Source organism: Coloeus monedula (assembly GCF_965178545.1).
Source record: "Coloeus monedula genome assembly, chromosome: 16".
Taxonomy (NCBI): domain Eukaryota; kingdom Metazoa; phylum Chordata; class Aves; order Passeriformes; family Corvidae; genus Coloeus; species Coloeus monedula.
The window spans coordinates 13,977,017-13,997,073 of record NC_138796.1 but is presented as its reverse complement, the minus strand read 5'-3'; the positions used below and the strand labels follow the sequence as shown (position 1 = coordinate 13,997,073).

At 51.6% G+C, this 20,057-nt stretch overlaps 3 protein-coding genes across 3 annotated transcripts; all 3 read right to left on the bottom strand.

Moving 5' to 3' along the window:
- Window positions 1-7,308: 7,308 nt before the first annotated feature.
- LOC309579036 (hemoglobin subunit alpha-A) lies at window positions 7,309-8,136 on the bottom strand. The gene is made up of 3 exons (XM_082292052.1): window positions 8,010-8,136; window positions 7,658-7,862; window positions 7,309-7,536 (listed from the first exon to the last, which is right to left on the bottom strand). The coding sequence occupies exons 1-3, from the start codon at window positions 8,102-8,104 to the stop codon at window positions 7,408-7,410; spliced, it is 429 nt and encodes a 142-aa protein (XP_082148178.1). The 5' UTR covers window positions 8,105-8,136; the 3' UTR covers window positions 7,309-7,407.
- Window positions 8,137-10,362: 2,226 nt separating this feature from the next.
- Window positions 10,363-11,285, bottom strand: LOC309579114 (hemoglobin subunit alpha-D). Its single transcript, XM_082292162.1, has 3 exons — window positions 11,144-11,285; window positions 10,825-11,029; window positions 10,363-10,542 (listed from the first exon to the last, which is right to left on the bottom strand). The coding sequence occupies exons 1-3, from the start codon at window positions 11,233-11,235 to the stop codon at window positions 10,414-10,416; spliced, it is 426 nt and encodes a 141-aa protein (XP_082148288.1). The 5' UTR covers window positions 11,236-11,285; the 3' UTR covers window positions 10,363-10,413.
- Window positions 11,286-13,704: 2,419 nt separating this feature from the next.
- Window positions 13,705-15,614, bottom strand: LOC309579281 (hemoglobin subunit pi; the record flags this gene model as incomplete). Its single annotated transcript, XM_082292512.1, has 3 exons — window positions 13,705-13,833; window positions 14,385-14,589; window positions 15,520-15,614. The coding sequence occupies 3 exons, from the start codon at window positions 15,612-15,614 to the stop codon at window positions 13,705-13,707; spliced, it is 429 nt and encodes a 142-aa protein (XP_082148638.1).
- Between the last annotated feature and the right edge of the window lie 4,443 nt (window positions 15,615-20,057).

The window sequence follows — 20,057 nt, the reverse complement described above, 5'->3', positions numbered from 1 at the left end:
CCGGGAGGGACGAACCCGCGGAGCTCCGGCGGTGCGCGGGGCCGGAGCTCGCACCGGAGCGCACCGCCCCGCTCCATCCCGGGAGCCCCCGGGATGCGCCTCGCGAGTCGGAACATCCCGGGCACGGGGGAGAGAACCCGGGCGTGGTGCAGATGGTGCTCCTGGGTTTGCTTCTCAGCTCTCTGAAGGCTAAGGAAGGTGGTAATTTGAGATCAGTTTAAGCTGAAATCACAAACTTTCACATGGCTCGGTCATAACCGGACAGCACACGGTGCCCTCGCTCAGACGGGAAAGCACTGGGGACGCTCAGCCCTTCAAACTCATGGGTGGTTTTATACTGGTTCCTGGAAAGTCCGATTGCCTTCTCTGCTCTCATGTATCTGCCATGTTCATGGGACTCACGGGAAATGCGGCTTTCATAGGCATGGTCAACTCATTCTGATTTTCCAGTTGCTTTCAAAAGAGTCAAGGATTTTCTCTTTTACATGCCTTTTCCTTGGGATTCCCTCTGATGTGTTCCCCAGCAGAATAATGCAGTCTGGGGACAGTCTTGGAGTCCTTGCTCAGGCAAAAATCCCACCACTCCCTTACGGGTCAGCTTAGTTGAGGACTTCGGACCTGTTTCCAGTCAACCACAAGCTCGCTGGAGATGGACTTTCTACTTCTGGAGCTCAAAATCTTTGCCTCTTGCTCTCACAGGATATTACTCTTTGTAATAACTTCCTGGGGCATGGGAAGGAAATCCCCTGGGGAAGTGAGTGTCATTTTCTAGGAGCTCTAACATCACCAAAATCCCAGTCAGAGCAGGCTGTGTGCTCAAAGCTGGCAATGTCCTCATCTGATTTAGGAGAAGACTTCCTTGAAGTCAGCCCAGAAGCTTGAGCACATAAGCTCAAGGGATGGAAAAGGACCATTCCACTAATTTCCAGCTTCAATTTGCTCACTGCTTGTTCATTTCCGTTTGCCCCTGTGTGATACTATCCTTGAATTTTCAGAGCTCTCCTTCTAAGAGGAAAACAAATAAACCCTTCCATCCTCATTCTACATCAATTTAGCCTTCAACTCCACTTTTAGAGATATCAGCTCATCTCCAATCAGCCCTTATGAATTACTTTCTTGAAATACTGTTTCTAGTTATTTTCCTCTTAAAAAAGAAAAAAAGAAGACATTCAATGTCAAAGATCTGAGTATAAATTAAGCTTATCTAGCACAACACAGAGTCAGATCCATTATGTGTTACAATACCTATTTTTTTTCACAGCTTGGGTCTCTTGGACTTGCTTGTTCCCAAGTAAAGCATTCCAGTGTTCACTGTAGCTGTGTGGATGGATGCTGTAGGACATGCCTCCTCCAGACTGACAGCTGCCCCAAATACATGGGGACATGCAAATGTTGTCATTGGCTTAGTGACTGTCTGGGCTGCTCCTTTTCCCTTTGGCTAAGCTGCCTTGCAGCCTCAGAAGGGGTGACTTTGGGCCAGGGAGGGTCTCCTTTTGGCTGCAGAGCCGGAGTTGGGGCTGAAGCTGGAGCTGGGGAAGCTGAAGCTTCCTCCACTTGCACAGGCAGTGCTGCAGGTGGATCACAAAGACTTGCAGGCAGGCAGAAGATCCAGCTGCAGAGGTATCTGCCTCATCCTGTGTGGCATCAAGAACCCACAGGACTCGGAAAATCACATGGGAGGTTCTGTTTATGCTGAAGCCTGAGGGACCATGGCCATGCTGGGGCCCGGGCGTCTGTGTGACTCAGTGACTCTCTGAATGTGGTGTCGGTGTCCCTGTGATGGTTAGGGCTGACCACTTCTGCTTCTTGCTCTTTGGTGCAAGAGTCCCAAATTGCAGCCCTTCATTAGGAAGTCAGACAAAAGAGGAAGGTGCTATTCTGGAGAGTGCATGTCCTACAGTGTTTCAAACAGGCCTGTGGAAAAGTGTGGATTATGTACTGCAAGTATCCCTCTTTGAGGCAACAACCTGGAAAAATAAATAATGGTGGCCTGTCCAAATTGGATTTATGGAGCTTTAACAGTGCTGATCCATGAATTTTGATAAATATATTTCTACTATTAATAAAGGCACTCAGCTTCTCAACTATTGAGGGATGTCTAAAAGCTTTCTGGATGAGCAGCTGCAATGCACATTTTGCTGTATTGCTTTCCATAAATCCATAGCTGGGATCCTCTTGGCCATGTGCAAAAGTCTCTGGAGAGCACAGAGCTGGCACAGTCTGATCCCCTATTTCTGTTTGATCCCAGTGCAAGGAGTAAAAAAGTGGCACAGACTGGAAAACTCTCTGTTTTAACTATCTTCAGGTAGATCTTCATTGAATTGTGTCCACCCAGCAGCTTGACTTGAAGTCACTGTGACAGGGGAAGGAAGAGTATAATGAAGAACTGTATCCCAGGATTAGGGACCAAAAATCTGCTGTTAGAGTTGCAGAGTTTTAGCTTTTGACAGAAAAGTCAGATGATGCTCCATTACTGCAGGAGACTGCTGAAAGGATATTTGATGTACTCTGTGGAATGCTGCTATGTGCAGCTCCCAGTGCTACAGAAAAACAGAAGGTCAATCCTTTCAGTGTAGATAAAGAGGGTGACCTGGATAGGGAAATATGATCTAAAACAGAGGAGGCTGAACTTAAAGTGGCTATTACAGCTCAGGAAAAAGATGCTGGAGTCCTCACTGATGGTTCACCAAGATTGTAGCCTTTATGTGCAGCAAAAGAAAAAAAAAAAAAAGCCAACAAAATATGGTGATATCATCAGGAAGGACCTGGGCTTACAAAATAAGAAAGAGGGCACCTCCTGCCTGTTGTGTAACAGCTTGGTGCACCCACATCTGTGCAGGTCTGGCCTCTGATGATAGAATCCTATAATCATGGAATAATTTGGATTGGAAGGGACTTTTAAAGGTTGTCTAACTCACCCCCTCTGCCATGGGGTGACCAGTAGGTCAGGTTGCTCAGAGCCCCATCCAACCTGGTCTTGAAAGGTTCCAGGGATGGGGCATCCCAACCTCTCTGAGTAACCTGTGCCAATGTTTTACCACCTTCATTGTGAAAAACTTCTTCCCTGTATCTAATCTAAATCAAACCTCTTCATTTAAAACCATCACCCCTTGTCCTATCACAACAGGACCTCTTAGGATGTAAGAGCATTGTGGACATAGAGCCCTGAGCAGGATAACTGAGATCAAGGGGATGGGGTAGCTGCACTATGAGGGGGTTCCAGGGAGGCTGGGATTTTTCTCTGGAGCCAGCCCTACAAAATCATAAAGAGAACGTGGACCTGGTACACATGCATGATGAGTTAGAGGCCATCGATCAGTCTGGTACATTGGTTCCAAATGGATAAAAAGGACTTTATTTGGAGCAGGTGGGAGAATGAACTTCTGGAATTCACTGCCACAGGAGGTTGTGGAAACAAATAGGATCAGCAGGTTTATGAAAGGTAGAGCAAATTCATGAGCAGCAGCAGGTCAACAGACAGATGCTGAAGGCAACAGGCAGGGATGTACCCTCTGGAATTGCTATTACTGCTTGTGTGGGAGCTGGAGGAACACAACCAAAGCTGTGCCCTCCCCAGATGGCATCTCCTGCTGCTGAAAAATACAGAAAAACAACACAGGGAGAGAGGAAGTACTGATGTTACCAGCAGAGCATTGCCTATCATCTCATCTCCAAGCAAAATCAATCTCCCAGGTGGTTGCTGTGTGGTGGGAAGACAGGGCAACCAGCAGGAAGAAAATTTTTGCATTTCTATTCAATTTCAATCTTTGTAGTGAAAATCTAATCAATGCTCATTTTCTGTCTTCTACCACTTTTCCTTTTTCCACTGCCAAAACAGCCAGTGGAGGAGGTGGGAGGATCCCAAAAAGTTTGAATTAAAGTGTATTTCAATCATTCCTTATTTTCAGACTGCTTGCCTGAAAAAAAAAATCCCCTTTACCTCAAAAACTGATGGAAGCCACCTCCAAACATGCAATATCTCTGGGAAAAGAGGGAGGGGGATGGGGTCACAGAAACGAGACCATCGTGTCTCTTATCATTAGCAGGGTAAAAGGAGAAAACCAAGGAACTACAAACCAGTCGGCTTCAATTAAAAAAAGCCAAACAGTGGGACTTTTAATCAAAGAAAGAGATGAGTAATAATCATGGCCATTGCCAGGAATTAATCCTTTCAGATGAGTCTGTTTTCCTTCTTTGACAGATTCCAGTTCTTTGTTTACCATTATTATTCATTGTTCTGTCATCAATAACTTGTGTTGTAATGGAGAATGTCCTTATTAAATTCTCAGATGTTCCTGAGCTGGAGAGGATGCAAACACTGGCTTAAAATCCAAAAGGATCCAGACAAATCAGAGAGATCATTTCAGCAGGGAAAATCTGACATTTAGGAAAGAGTGGCTGTCCAAACACACAGCAAAGAAGCAGAAGACCTATTGGCTGCACCACTCACGGGTTACACTATTGCCATATTGAATTCCAATATGGGATGTAGAAACAAGAACAGTTTGTAAAACACATGATGTTTTCCCTCCTCATTCCAGCAAAAGGATCGTTTGGCTGCTCTCCTAAGATCACCTTCCAGTGAGGAATTAATTCTCCATCTTCCCACTGCTTGTTTGCTAGAAAATTCATGGAGAATTCCTGTTAAACTCCCGTAGGATGCTTGACCTCCTTCAGAAGTATGTTTTTGTGTCCCTTTCCAGGACACCCTCTCTAGGGCCATGACTATCTATCCAACATAATAAGATTAGAATCCAAACTACCTGGACAATGCTGTTTGCAGCCCCTCAAGAGGCTGGTGAAAGTGCTGTGATCAGGTAAGTCATAACCATCAAGCTCATTTCCTGATGTCATTTTAGCTCCTCTTTCAATAAAAATGAGCTCTGAGATGCCACTTGCCATGGTGACATCACAGGAGAGAACACTGTGCTGTTCTGGGCTATCTTTGAACCCCAGGTGCTTTGTCCATCAAGAATAAACGAGAGCTGAGAAAGGCCTGCAGAGAGTGGAGACATCAAAACAGGCATGACCTGGAGATATTCGTCTTCCTTCTTCTGCTGAAGCTGCCTGGTGTGACTCGGCTTCCTGAGTGCTGCCGTGGCCTGGATCAGGGGACTTTGTCTCCAAATCCACCTCCTCAGCGTCACCTGGGGCTGTTTCAGGCTGCTGCTGCTGCTGTGGCAATGCAGAAGTTGCCTCCAACTCTCTCCTCAGCACTGGAGCTGCAGCAAAGCCAGCTGCAAAACCAGCCTGGGGCAAATATTTGACCTGCCCCACTCCAGAGCGTGGCTGCTGTGGTGCTGGTGGGTCCCAAGGCAGCTGGGCAGGGATGCCAGCTCAGGGAGCACCAAGCTGTGGCCAGCGTGTCTGTCCCGTGGGCAGGCTGTGTCCTGGGGCACACGAAGCCATGGTCACCGAGGGATGCCCAGTGAAGGGAGCCCCTGCGCTATGAGCCAGGAGGCACAAGGGGCTCGGGGCTGGAACTCTCAGCGCTGGACACGGACGGATGGGAAGGGGTCCTGCACCCCCCTCCGAGCTGGCACCGGCGTCCCCAAAGCACTCGGGACCCGGGGCTGGCTGGAAGCCCGGTCGCAGCAGCCCCGCTTCCCCCAGCCCGAGCACCCTCTGCCCGGCCCCGAGAAAGCACCACGGCTGGAGGTCCCCCTCTGGTGGCAGCAGGGACAAATGCTGGGACAACAGCAGCGCAGCAGTCCTCTGGCCAGGCAGAACCCTGGGAAAGTGCTGCAGAGGCAGGACACTGCCCACTGCCACCCAACGTGTCCTGCCTGAGGACACGGCACGGCTTGGGAGCTGTCAGGAGCTAAAGCCGAGCTGGGAACCACTTTCACCCCTCACATACACATTGTCCCCACACTTTTACATCTCGTCTCATGTACCCACCATGCTCAGGACCTTGAGGGCCCTTAGTGGTTGAGTTAGCAGGAGTCCAAGCCCATGCTGGATTTGATGCTGGCTCTTCCCAACGCTTTCCACACCAGTTCACACCTCCTTGCACACCTGTGTGCCCTGAGTCCCCACCATATCCTGGTTCTCCATGAGATCCCTGGGAAGTTGTGCCCACAGCTCTGCCTGGGTGATGTTCCTGGTTGGAGGGGTGGAACCTGCTCCAACACCTGCTCTGCACAAAGGGAGATCAGACTGCCCAGGGATGCCATGTGCGGCTTTCTCCTCCATTCTTCATCATGCCCAGTGGGTCACAGGTGCCAGTACAGTGGCCATGTGAGATCATGATGCCTGAAGTGCACTGCAGAAGAAACCCCAGGGTCTGAAGGGCCTCCTTCTCTCTTTGGAGTCATTGGAGTTTCTCCTGTCTCTGTGCATTCACTGACAGTGCCTGGAGGCCATGGGACTAGGGAAGAGTCCATCCTTGCCAATGCCGAGGATCAAAGGACCTTGTGGCAACCTTAGCTGGCTTTGTGAGCCACCCTGGGGCTTCCTTGAACCTTCCCCCCTCACTAAAGACCTTCCAGCCCTTACTCAGCACCTGGCAGGTTGTAGCCTCCTGGGACTATCTGTTGCCCAATCTCCCACCACACCCAGAGCTGGAGCAGAGCCCACACTTTCCTTTATCAGCCCCCCACCACGGCCACCCTGCTGTGGGCTGTGATAAGGGCTGGGGGGGTGCAGACAGCAGCACAAGTCCTGGGCTCCTTTTCGTGCTCTTTACCCACCCCACACTGCTGGATCTGGAGCTGAGCCCCATCTACTCCCCTTGCAGCTCCCCAGGACCCTTCCACAGAGACATCCGAGCAATGGGGCATTAGGTGGAGACAGAAGCAGTCTTCCACCACTGCACGGCCCTGTGTGCAAAGAAAGATGTCCTGGCACAGGGAGGTCCTCAGGGTGTTCTCACGCTGCCACCAGGCAGAGGGTCACAGGTGCTAGGAGCCCCTGTACTCCTGTGTCTCCTGCAAACATTTCCAGGAGGAGGTGCCCTCCAACACTTTGTCCTGAGCAAGGGTGCACAGGCCTGGTGATGCAAGAGGGGATTCCAGCGTGGAATTCTGGTGGGACAGTCTGGGGCTGCAGAGAGCCCCAGATCTTCCAGTCTCTCCCCTCCACTGGTGCCTAGGAATGCTCTGCTTGCTCCCAGAGCCCCACGGCAGCAGAGCAGTGTCTGCCTGCTGGATACCACCCCCCCAGATGCTGCCTCCTCTCAGGGACAGCGAAACCAGAGCCCATTTCCTCCATGTACCCACCTGGTGGGGGAACCTCCAGTTCAGACCCCCAGAGCATATCCCTCCCGCTCCCTTCCCGCGGGCAGCACACAGAGCAGGACACCAGAGCTGGAGCACAAATGCAAGAGACTTTATTTCAGAACATTTGACTGCTCGCTGTCGGAGGGCTGGTGGTGTGTTGGGCCCAGCTCTAGCCACGGTACACGTCTTAACGGTACTTGGCAGTCAGCACGGTGCCCACGGCGCACAGGAACTTGTCCAGGGAAGCGTGGACCTCTGGGGTCAGGAGAGAGGGGTTGTGGCTGGCCACCACCACCAGGAAGCACTGGCCCAGCAGCTGAAAGGCAAAAGGATGTGGTGAGCAAGGGAATGAGGCAAGCAGGTAGCCAAGGTGTGCAGGAGGGGAGCTGGGCTGGTCATCCCTTCCCAGGGCTGGTCACCCCTTCCCAGACACTCACTTTGAAGTTGACAGGGTCCACGCGGAGTTTTTGGGCGTGGAGGTCGCTGAGCTTGGAGAGGGCACCAGCAATGTCATCGATGTGGTTGGCAGCTTCGACCAGTGCAGCCGCCACCTTCTTGCCGTGACCCTTGACCTGAGCAGATCCCTTTCCTAGGTCAAAGTGGGGGAAGTAGGTCTTGGTCTGGGGGTAGGTGACGAACATCCTGGAGAACAGAGCGGTTCAGAGACGGGTGAGTCAGGGACAGGGAGGCACAGGACAGAGACAGCTGCGGATGGGGAGAAGAGGGGGCAGATGCGAGGGAGTCGGGGCTGGAGAGGAGAGAGGGTCACGCTGGGGACGGCCACAGTACCTCTCCAGGGTCTCGGCGCCATACTCCTCGGCTTGGCCGCCGATTTTGCCGAAGATGGCCTTGACGTTGCTCTTGTCGTTGGGGGACAGCACCATGATGTCACCTCTGCCTCGACAGCCCCAGCACGGGTGTCCCCGCTGGCCGCCGCCGCCCTTATATGCGGTGCTGGGGCTCCGCCCGCCCCGCCCCGCCCCGGTCCCGGGGGTGCTGGACCCCGGCCAGGCGGGGCCACCGCCCGTCCTCCCCCGCCCCGCTCCGCCCGGGCACCGGCACCGGCACCGGCGGGGGGGCTCTGCCTCGGCACCGCGGGGTCGGGTCAGGGTTACGGTCAGGGCTTGTTCCAGCGCAGGTGGGTGGTCTCTGCCCCACGGACACACGCTGACATGACAGCAGGGTTAGGCTTGGGGTTAGGATGAGGTTTAGGTTTAGGTGTAGTGCCTGGGCTGGCATGGGTTGTCGTTAGGGTCTGCACTGGCACTGGCAGAGGAGCCCGTGTGTGTCCCCTCCTGGCATGGGGTGGACACTGGCTGGGTGCTCCTGGCACAGCCTGGGTGGGTTCTGGTCAGGTGTTGGGACAGCAGCAGGGGGGAGTCTGTGCCCCACACCCACACACAACCCCCTGTGCACCTGCATGTACAGGCTGACCACCCAACAGCCTGCACACACACCCCTGATCTGCCCCAGGACACACAGTGCCCCTCCACACACTGCCAGCTGACACCTACACGTCCTTGCACACACATGTGCTGTCCCTATACAGCCCTCTGCCATGCAACACAGTCCCTGTGCACAGCTGCCCCACTGCACTCCCTGCTCCTGTTCCTCAGGACACCCCACACCGGTGTATCCCACACCACCCCACAGTGTGTGACCTGCTCCTTGAACCACAGCCACGTACATCTCTTTGCTAACAAACCCCGGAGCTCCCCTGCCCCAGCCCCCTCTCCTGCACAGTCTGTGCTGGCCCTGGTGCTGTGGGGCACTGGGGGACCCTGACTTCTAGGCAGGGAGGACACTTGGCAGAGCCACAGGATCAGCACTGGGCACTGCTGCAAGCTCTTTGGGCAGTTACAAGGGACCACAGTGGTCTGTGGTGAGCCCTGTGTGCTCCAAATGAAGGTGAGGAATGTAACAAGGACGAGGAAGATGAAGGTGGTGAGGAAGACAAGGAGGGTGAGGGGGCTTGCAGAGCTTGCACTAGGTTCGGGAGGTGGCGCAGACCAGCAGGTGATAGTTCACACCCGTGTTTCCTCCATGGCTGAGGTTCTTATCATTTGTGTTTAGGGGAGATTAGCTCGGTCTGGCACCACTTCAGAGTGGGGAGGGAGGGCCGGGGGGGCTGATTTTCTGGGAAGCAGCAGCAGGGCAGTGTCTGCTGCATGTGTGTGCATGGGGGGAGCTGCCAAGGTAGCAGAGCCCTTCAAACTGCTGGCACAAAACCAAATGGGTGTAAACGCACATGAGCACACTGGGATGTGGACTGGGGTGTGTTTGAGGATGGAGCATAAGTGCTGTGGGCTCACCTGCAGGAGCAGGGGCTGCCATGGTCTGGGACTGCCAGGCCTGTTTGTGAGCAGGGAGGATCCCTGCGTGCCCCCGCCTGCCTTCTGCCCGCACCTGGACACTCAGGCACCTCTCTCCTGCAGGACCTCATCTCCTCCCTCTGGTGTCACAGCACAGAGCAAACCCAGGGCTAGTTTAGTATCTCATAGCCCACCACCTGTGATCACTGATTTTTTTAAAATTCAGGCTCAAAACTCCTGAAACCAGTGTCCCTATACTGGACTGCAGATTTGCCCATCCCATTCCTCCCCTGCCCAGGTCCCAGGAGAAGAGCAGACACCTGGGGCAGGTGTGAAGGCTTTCCCTGGCAGTTGACTGGGATTCGTGGCTCAGGAGCTTGAGTCCAAGAACAGGCTTTGTGCTTAATGGTCTGTGGTGGACTTTTTTCTCTCCATGAATTCTCTGATTGCTTCTGGAGCTCACGCAAGCACATAGCTCCCTAATAAAGTCCTAAAAAGCCATCTTGATAGATGGAGACAGGCAGGATTTATCCTACACCCCCATCATCCCCCCCAGCATCCTTCAAGGGGATGCAAAGATCGCGTTTGTCTTGGCGCAGCCTTCGCCCTGCTCCCTGGAGGGATGCAGGCAGAGCTCCATTCCCTGGCTCCTGCCATCAGCTGCATCCCATGCAGGGGAGGGTTGGAAGCGAGCAGGGCCCTGGGGGACATCCAGGGAGCCCAGGACTGGCGTTGCCCTTCCCGTACCACACCCGCAGCCCCCTCCCTCCGGCAGGAGCGCTGCCACACTCCAGCCCAGCCCCCGGCCCCGGCACAAACAGACGCGTTACTGCAGCAAAGGAGTCTTTTTTTATTGATGGTACACGAGCACGGCTGACAGCTCATCTGTACTTCTCAGCCAGCACGGCGGCCACGGCCGACATGAACTTGTCGACGGCAGAGTGCACCTCGGGGGTGTACTCCTTACCCAGGCGCACGGCCAGCACCACCTGCAAGCACTGAGCCAGGAACTGCAAGGCAAAACAGGGCTTAGCACCGCCACTACAGCCCCCACATCCCCATCCCGGTCTCTGTCCCACATCCCCTGTCCCATATCCCCTGCTCCCCATTCTGATTTCCCTCCCCATTCCCTGTCCTCCAACCCCCTCCTCCCACCATGATCCCTGCCCCCCACTCCCTGTCCCTCAGTCTCCATTCCTTGTCCCCCGTCCCCTGTTCCCTGCCTCCCCATCCTGATCCCTGTCCCCAGACCCCGTCCCCCATCCCCATCCCCGTCCCCATCCCCCGCCTGCCTTGAAGTTGACGGGGTCCACACGCAGGTTGTAGGCGTGCAGGTTGCTGAGCCCATACAGAGCCTGGCTGAGGTTGTCCAGGTTCTTGACAGCAGTGCCCAGGGCAGCCACCACTTTCTTGCCATGGCCACGGATCTGATCAGAGCCTTGTGACAGGTCGAAGTGGGGGAAGTAGGTCTTGGTCGGGGGGTAGGAATGGAACATCCTGGGGGAGTGGGACAGTCAGTGGTGCTGACCCCAGCCAGACCCACCACACTGGCCCCTCCGTGGGGCTACCACCCCCTCGTCCCCCTGGCCCATGGGGTCCCCAGGCCTGTACCTCCACAGGGTCTCGGCTCCGATCTCCTCCTCGGCGCCGTCGACCTTTCCCCAGATCTGCTGGATCAGCTTCTTGTCCTCGCCAGTCAGCATGGTGGCGGCTGGAAGAGTGGGCAGGGGTTGGTAGCAGCAGCACCTTCAGGGACGCCTCTTATAGCCACTGGCACCTCCACCCAGCCTTATCTTATCACATTGAGGGGCAAGGGGATGGCTGGGCTGTGGGAGCGGCTTCGGCACTGCCTTGGAGGGGCCCAGATGCCTTGGGGGGCCCTGCCCTAAGGAGGCCCCTGGGGGGCCCAGCTGCCTGTCCTGCCCTGCTACACCAGCCCAACACCAGAACTGGGCTGGGGGCAGCACCTTACCAGGCTGCCCCATGGACAGCAGCAGCCCTGGGCATGTCCCATGTGTGCCACAGCCTTTTCCACCCTGGCTGGCATGTTCTCAAACCTCCTGTTGGGATCCATCATTCCCCACAGATAGGCCAGGGTCCTCCTTGGCTCTGAGGGTGTTGAGGTAGGTCCCACAAGTGTCCCTGGTCCCCTCCAGACTTTGGCATATCCAGCCCCTCTCTGCTCCAAGAGCCCCATGGCCTCTGACTAGGAGCCATGGACAAGCCCCCCCAGAGAAACCCAGGCAGGGAACAACCTCCTCTTTGGTTCATGGTCTTCCCAAAGTCCATCCTGTCATGCTTGTCAGTCATGGACTCCCTCCCTTCTTCCCATCCCCATGCGTGCTCCTGCCTCTCCCCATAAATGCTGGGACTTCTCGCAGGGCACGTGGTGGCTTGGTCATACAATAACAGAATTTTAGAGTAATAGGATTACTAATGTTGGAAAAGGTGTCTAGGATCATTGAGCCCAACCATTCCCCCAGCACTGCGAAGGCCAACACTAAACCAGGTCCCCAAGAGCCACATCTACACATCTTCTAAATCCCTCCAGGGACAGGGACTCCACCACTGCCTAGGACAGTCTGTGCCAGTGCCTGACAATGCTTTCAGTGAAGAAATTTTTCTTAATATCCAACCTAAGCCTCTCCTGGCACAACTTGAGGCCGTTTCCTCTGACTCTCACATCCTTCTCTCAGCCTCTGTAGGAAGAAGGAGTTGGTGCAAACATGGGCTAAGGGACATGCCAGATGCTGACAGAGCATGTCAGTCACAGATTTAAACCACCAGGTTACCTGACATCCATGGATGCAGAATGCTTTAAAAGCTGCTGTGGTGACATGTTTAGAACCATTTGGTGTCCTGAGAGCTTCCACACCACCTTTTTCCCCCTTGTCCAAACACAGTCCCTAAACTTCATGGATGAGATGGGGACTGCCACTTGCAGTGCTGGCTCAGGCTGGCTACCAGAGCAGGCTGAAGGCTGTGCGCCCACTGTTTGTTTCACGCCAGAAGTCTCTGAGACAGGAGCTGACATGGTGCTGTGCTTTAGGTTTTGGCCAAACTGCCCCCAGTAACACACTGATGTTCCAGGTTCTGTTGAGCAGCATTTGCACAGCATCAAGACTGTCTCTGTTTCTCACTCTGCCCCCACCCAGGGAATAGCTTTCGAGGTGCTGGGAGAGGACACAGCCAGGCAGATAGACCCAACTAACCAAAGATAACTAACCAACCATATAACACCATGCTCAGCCATCAAAGGGAAAAGAAGGGGTTTGAGGGAGTTTTAGGGGGGTTATCCATGGTTTTTACTCATGAATTGGCTGAACATCAGCCTACCCATGGAATGTGGTGAGTGATTGCCTTTGCATCCCCTGTTTTGTTTTCTTCCCTGTGCTTCCACTTAGTCTTCAATTACTAAACAATTATTTATGTTTGTTTTTTTGATTTTGACCCCAAATTTTCTTGGTTTTTTTCTTCCTTTGCCCTTCACCTCATCCCATTGCAGGGGGGAAGTGAGTGGGCAGCTGGGGTGCAGTGGCTGCACAGTGGGGTCAACCCACAGCATGAAGCACATCAGATACCATGTCCATGCCCCATGGAGAGAATCATGACAGGACAATGCCCTGCACTGCAAAGCAGGTTTGATTCCCAACAGGCTGGGATGGGTTTTGGATAGGTTAAGCAAAAAGCCTGGATCCATTCAATGTCCTGGCAGGGTACAAGACTCTTTCCTGGTCAGCCTGGAAACAGTCTGTGGTGGATATACCTCGGTGAGCAGCTGCATTCACAGGGCTCCAGCCCATTCTGGGCTTCTGCTCAATGGTATGTTGCTCCTATTGAATGTTATGTTACCCCCACTGAACCGGCACGGGAATTAGTACACATTTGTTAGTATATGAATTAGTACATGAATTTATAAAGTTTAGTATTTCCCCCTCCATATTGTGTAGACATTTCAGAACACCCCTGCCTGAACAGTCAGGTGTGGGCAGAACACATCGAGATGAAAGCACAGAGACCACAGCTCACATTTGAATTATTTATTGGGTTTTGCAGATGACTGAGCCCCTGCAGGGGGGATTTAAAGAGCTGCCCAGGAAGGGGTGATACCCCAGAGCCTGGCAGCAGGGCTGGGATGTAGATGGGTCTCCCTCACCCTCTGTTGAGGCCATTTATCTGTACTTCTCAGTCAGAACAGAGGAAACACTGGACAGGAACTTGTCCCACGCAGCATGAACTTCTGGGGTGAAGTCACTGGGATAGCGGGCAGCCAGAGAGCACAGGATACAGTGGGAAAGCAGCTGTAAGGCAAAGCAGCATGAAATCCATCATAATGAGTACCAGGTATCAGTGTAGGGGTCTGCAATGGACCTTGTGCCCAGTGTGCTCTGGGATGACAACTACGTGTCCCAACCAGGCAGTGCTGCTGCCTGAGATGGGAGTGAAGAAGCACAGCTGTCTTTGGCAAAGGGCACAAGGCACTGCTTGATCCCACTCCCTCTTCCATGTGTCCCTTCCTTCCTCAAGTGCAACAAAATGGGACTGTTCATAATTTATTAAAACTTTGTTCAAGACAGGTGATGTAGCTTGAGGTGTGAGGCAGATTCATGAATTACAGCTAAAACAGCAGAGATTTGAGTCTGTCTAACACAAACCACAGGAGCCCCCTGAGTAGTTCTTTGCCTGCACTGGGCCAGAACTTCCATTAAAAGACCCAATCCCAGGTTAAAAATCACATGAGAAGCAGGCTGTGCAGCACAGTCAGGGACTGTGTGCCATTAGCCCACATGACCTGTGCTCTCTGATTCTGTGATGGCAGTTTCCACCCCTGAAAGTTTCTGTGCTCACTCACCTTGAAGTTCACAGGGTCCACCCTGAGGATGTAAGCATGCAGCTCACTGAGCTTGGCCAAAGCCCCTGGAATGTCATCAACGTGCTTCACAGCTTCCCCGACGGCATGCATGACCTTGGAGCCGTGGCCACGGAGCTGAGCTGAGCCTTGGCTCAGATCGAAGTGAGGGAAGTAGGTTTTCGTCTGGGGGTAGCTGAAGAAAAGCCTGGAGGAAAACAAGAAGAAGGTGCTCAGCAGTAGAAATGGTATGAGGTGGTAAAACCTCAGAGCAAGTGCAGTGTAAACCTTCTGCAGCACATGCAGATTATACAGCAGGTTAATCTGTACATACTAGAGAAGAATTAAGTGTTAAAAAATATTTAAAATTTAATGTAGTTTTGGGTTTGGTTTTGTTTTTAATAAACTAAACCCCGAAATTGTCACCAAATTTCCTGTATTATATTATAACCAAGTTTCCAGGACCTTCAAACTAAAATGAACAAACCAGAATTGATATGAGTGATACTCAGAATCCTGAAAGGAGGATTGCAATACTTTCAAGTGAGCTGTAAATAGCATTTAAATCACTTTGAATAACATGAGAATTTCTGAATATTTACAGACCCTTTTGTGCCAGCTTGCTTAATTGGTACGGACTTTGAATTACTGTGCCATGCTTCATGCAGGGGATCCAGCTGTCTTGTTTCCTAACAGTTTGTTACTTACCAACTGGAACAATGAAACCTGAGCATCCAGTGAGTTTGGTGGATAACTATTTTCTTAATGGATAAAAACTGTAAGAGAAAGCACATCACTTGTACAATAAACCGCTTCAAGTTTATCCCCTAACAGGGATAATGGTGTTTAGGACACCGAGTAGGAATGACTTTGAATTCCTCGCCAGTGCTTCTGGCTATGAATTCTTCTGTATGGCTATAAGGAGAAACAAAACCCTATTAAATTGTTTAAAAAATCATGGTTTACTGCTAGATTTTGAAGCATTTAGTAGCACAGATATAACTCCTGAAGATTACATATCAAACAGCACAACTCTCCATTAAGTCTCCCCGGTCCCAGCCTGCTCTCATTCACCCAAGTTCTACATGAGAGGCATCCCGATAGCAAAGCCCTCTTTGGGGGACTGCTGGGGCCTTACCTCTCCAGTGATTCTGCCCCAATGGCATCAGCTTGGGTGGCCACCTTGGCCCAGATGGTGACCACGGCGGCTTTCTCAGCTTGGGTCAGCGGCATTGTGCGGGAGGTGCTGGCTCTGTTCCCTTGGAGTGACGGCTCGGAGCAGGTTTGGGCTCACCACCCTGGCAGCCCTGGTTATAAAGGGGAAGGGGAGAGCAGACCTTGGTGCCTGTCCACACTCATTGGTCATTCCAGAGGCCCACTCATGGAGTGGGGGACGCTTATCTCCCGAGAGGCACTGGCTACTTCAGCAAGGGTCAGCACACTGCCCTCCTTGCCTGCCGGCCTTATCAGCTTCTTGCTTCTAAACCTAGCAACCACGTGGTCCAAAGAAATTGTCTGGACATGTATTGATACATGAACAGAGAGATAATGCTGCAAAATTCCATTGATGAAGCATTAGAACACATCTTTAAGCTGAGGAGCATGTGGACTCCAGCATACTAAGGAGCCTGGAGAGGAGTCTGTGTTTCTTCCCTTGGTTCACAGATGTGAACAAAAGACTCTGGGCCTTTCTGACCCAGCCACTTCCAGTATACGTGGCTGTACCATGTACAATATTTCACATAAAATGCTTTGTAGGGAATGGTAGGGACAGGCTGGGAGGTCTGTAGTGTAGTTCAGAGGAGAAGTGAAATCCTGATTTTTTTAAGAGTAAGTGCAGATTTTGCCATTTGCTTCAGGACTTCACTTTGCCAGCCTCTTGCAAAGAATTAGGGACCCAGATTACAAGTGCTGCTTGTAACAGCACTGGTAGTAAGGATCACTTTGGATACAGGAATAGAGAGTTTGTGAAATTGAGTATGGTGCTAGAAAAAAGTGTGTGTGTGAGAAAGCCCAGTCTGACTTTTTTTTTGTCATCCTCAGACTGCACACCTTTGATTTCTGACTGTGTGATCTCACTGTTAATTGTCCCCTGCACCATAAAACAGCCCTCAGCATCCCAATTGGTGTTGGCTGTGTTGTGCTGGACATGCACAGGAGCTCCTGGTCCCACAGCAGATGGCTGGTACCATCAGGGCATGGGCCCACTAGATGGGTGAAGGACCAAACAAGCAAAACGAAGACCAGCACAGGTCTGTAATCACAGATAAGTGGGCAAAGTGTCAAAGAAATACCCTACTGGAGATGGTTGCTGCAGAACCTCTGGGAATAAATATCCTGCCAGCCCATAAAGCAGAGGTAAATCTCTTTGCCACACTGATAAACTACAGCAGCCTCAGACATCACCACTGAGAGCTGGCAGCTGTGTGCAGAGCACTGTCAGAGGGGTCAGATAGTGTTCTCTGCCCAAGCAGCCCTACACACTCGTGTGGAGAAGGTTGGTGTGTCTCAGCCAGAGATGTGTCTGTGTTTCACAGCAGCACTACCCACTGCTACAGAGGGTGTTTCCTAGCCATGGTCATCCTACTAAGGGGAAAGCCCTTCTAGGGATCTAATGATCCTTGGGTCATGCATGGACTGGAGCATGTCCAGCCTATGGATACCTGTCCTGAAGTACAGGTGTCCCACAGGACTGTGCACTGGCCTTGGAGCCTCTCAGGAGCCACAGGGAGCTGTGCTGTGCTGTGCTGTGCTGCTGGGAAGGTGCTGGGTTTGAGGTGCTGTGTGTATGGCAGCAATCTCTTCTGTGCTGTCACATGGGGATAGGTTTCTCCTCTCTAGGCAGACTCCATAGCCTGAAGGAGTTGATCTATGCACTACAAATAGACACGACTTTCCTGGGGCTGTGCCTCTGCCACTGCATCCTGGGCTCAGGTGGGAAGGAACCAGTGGTGGGGTAAGAACCAGGGATGGGGTCAGACAGAAACTTCTGTATCCTCTGCTGTCCCCACTTTCCTGGGGCAAGTGGCACTTGCAGAAGGGCTCTGATCCACCCCTTGTACTCTGCACTGGGCTCCAATTTAAGCCTCTCTGCATGCCATCTGTCACAAATTAGAATAAAACTTGGGCTTTACCAAAAAGCAGGCACAAAGCACTGGGGGCCTCTGGGTCTGCAAGCCTGGCTGGGTTTGGTGACCTTGAATTATCATCCCCTCTGTGGATGCCAACAACTCTTCTGGGATTTAATTTCAGATTGTGTTCAGTGCCACAGCTCCTCCTCAGTCCTCCTGACCACAGGCTGGGTAATCCACTCACTTTAAGAGGGGATATAAAAGGGGACTCATCTGAGACCCAAGGGGGACAATTGCTCTACCACAGGGAATATTATCAGAGGGCTCTTTGTATACCTTCCCACTGGTAGTGCCATACACATGCCCTGAAAACCCAGAGCTCACTCTGTCTGGCTACACAGATGCAGAGCAATGCAGTCTCCAACTCAAAGTGCCTCTGACAGCATAGGCAGAGCCAGGGCATGGACAACATGATATTCAGTTTATACAACTTAAATGGATGGCAGTATCAAGAGAGGCTGTATTCATCATCCCTTGCTACACACATTTCCAAAACTTGGACTTTTCCCATAGAAAATTTACTTTGAAAATAAAGATGCTGTTGAGAAATATCCATTTACATAATGTTTTTGCCTCCTCCCCAAAGTGCTGCCTCTTAAACGATGTGTTGCATGGCTGTGCTCCAAGCTCTCCTCAGTGAGAGTGCTTTTAACCAGGGGTTACTCAACCAAGCTGTGACCCAGATAAACACGGGGATAAGGCACAGACCATCAGGACTCCTTCCTATTTTGTGTAACCTGGGCACTGGTCCTCTGTGACTGCAGGATTAAGGTTTGTGTGCACACAGAGTGACGTCTGCACAGGAGGATTCATCATCACTGAAATCATTGTGGAATTCGAATTCATTTTCTGAGAGTTACTCCTGCACTATCACAAAAGCCAGAGCAGCCAAAAGGTGACAGTGGTTTGCTAGAAGGAGTTAATTGCTCACCCAGGATCAGGGCTGTGCAGCAGGGGATCGTTGTGGGAACTCCTCAGGAACGTGCCTGGTGGGAGAAGCCTGATCCTCAACACAACATGGAAAATTACTGTCTCCAGCTTTGCATGAACCTCTCAGCCAAATTCCTCTTTCCAGGGCTCCAGCTACCCATGGGGTAGTGAGACAGGGGGCTCCTGGCCTCAGGAATGCATAGAGCTGGACAACATGACCACTGCTGCTCCTATGTGACAGGGCATGTAGTGAAGATATGTCCTCTGGGAAACCCCACCAAACCTGCCTTCCTGTCTTGCTGCTGCTTCTCACAATGATCCACAGACCCATTCCAGAATGTCCACCCTTGGGCAGGTCATGAATCTTGTCATGAAATCCCCAAAGGTGATTTTTTTTAAAAAATTAATGTAGGTCTTTTTTAATCCAAAATCTGTTCCAAAAGCTGGCTACCAGAGTTTCTCATTTTAAACAGCAGAAGCAAGCAACAGGCCTGTTAGCTAATTGTAAAAGTGGGATTCTAATTTCCAACAGCCCTGATTGTAAATCCAACTGAATGGCATCACTGTGAGATCAGGGATAACTTTCTCCACGAGCCAGTGTTATCCACAGAGACTGCTTTCCGCTCAAGGAGAATGCTGTGGATAAAGGGGCACATACATTTGCTTTAACTCTGAAATATTTGAGGCATATTAAATTTTGAAAGTCTGAAAAGTGGAGTCTAAATCCTGGCTTTACTCTTTAATTTCCTACCAGGGCTTGAAGAACTTGCAACCATTGCTTTAAACTACAAGGCTAACTACAACTAAATGTTCAAGAGCTGGGAATGACAGATAGGCCTATAATTTATTATTTAGGAAAGTAAAATTATATTTTGAAGCAGACACACTGAAATTTTAACGTGACAGCCCAGTGCTCGTGCAGGAGGAATGCTCTGCTGTGATAATACGAGTGGTCTTTAATCACTCCATGACAACACTCTCCCCTCAGCATTACCTTCTCTTGCTCAGTTGTTATCTCTGGCCTTGTGCAGAATGGCCCTGCAGATTACACCCTGCTGGGGCTGCTCATCTCTCTCTTCGGTCACCCACCTCTGTCCCGTGTCTGTGGGGGGACTGCAGAGTAAAACCCAGAGTGGGGATATCTGAAAGTGTCCAAGCATCTAAGTAATGCAGTGAAATACAGAAGAATTTGCATAAAACCTCAGGGCATCCTCAAATATAATTGCTGATCATCCTCAAATATAACTTCTGATCTTGGTTAAACACAAAAAAAATGAAAGTACCAAGACTGCTGCCAGGAGAGTAATGGAACCCTTCCTAATCCAGAGGCAGGAGTAAAAGCACAGGAACCACGAGGCAGGGTGTATCAGAGCTGTGAAGTGAACACGAGCAACAAGCCCAAGCCAGCCTTTCCATGAGCACAGGGAGCCCACAGGTCTGACTTCCACAGCTGCCCCGCTGCTGGCACCCTGGTATCACAGAATCATTAAGGTTGGAAAAGCCCTCTGAGCTCATCGAGTCCAACTATTAAACCAGCACTATCAAGCCCACCACTAAACCACATCCCAAAGTGCCACATCCACATGTTTTTTGAATACTTCCAGGGATGGCAACT

Coding starts and splice junctions, on each gene's coding strand:
- LOC309579114 (XM_082292162.1), bottom strand. CDS start 11,235: ATGCTGACTGGCGAGGACAAGAAGCTGATCCAGCAGATCTGGGGAAAG. Junction 11,030..11,143: donor GGAGCCGAGACCCTGTGGAG/GTACAGGCCTGG, acceptor CCACTCCCCCAG/GATGTTCCATTCCTACCCCC. Junction 10,543..10,824: donor TGGACCCCGTCAACTTCAAG/GCAGGCGGGGGA, acceptor TTTGCCTTGCAG/TTCCTGGCTCAGTGCTTGCA.
- LOC309579036 (XM_082292052.1), bottom strand. CDS start 8,104: ATGGTGCTGTCCCCCAACGACAAGAGCAACGTCAAGGCCATCTTCGGC. Junction 7,863..8,009: donor GGCGCCGAGACCCTGGAGAG/GTACTGTGGCCG, acceptor TCTGTTCTCCAG/GATGTTCGTCACCTACCCCC. Junction 7,537..7,657: donor TGGACCCTGTCAACTTCAAA/GTGAGTGTCTGG, acceptor TTTGCCTTTCAG/CTGCTGGGCCAGTGCTTCCT.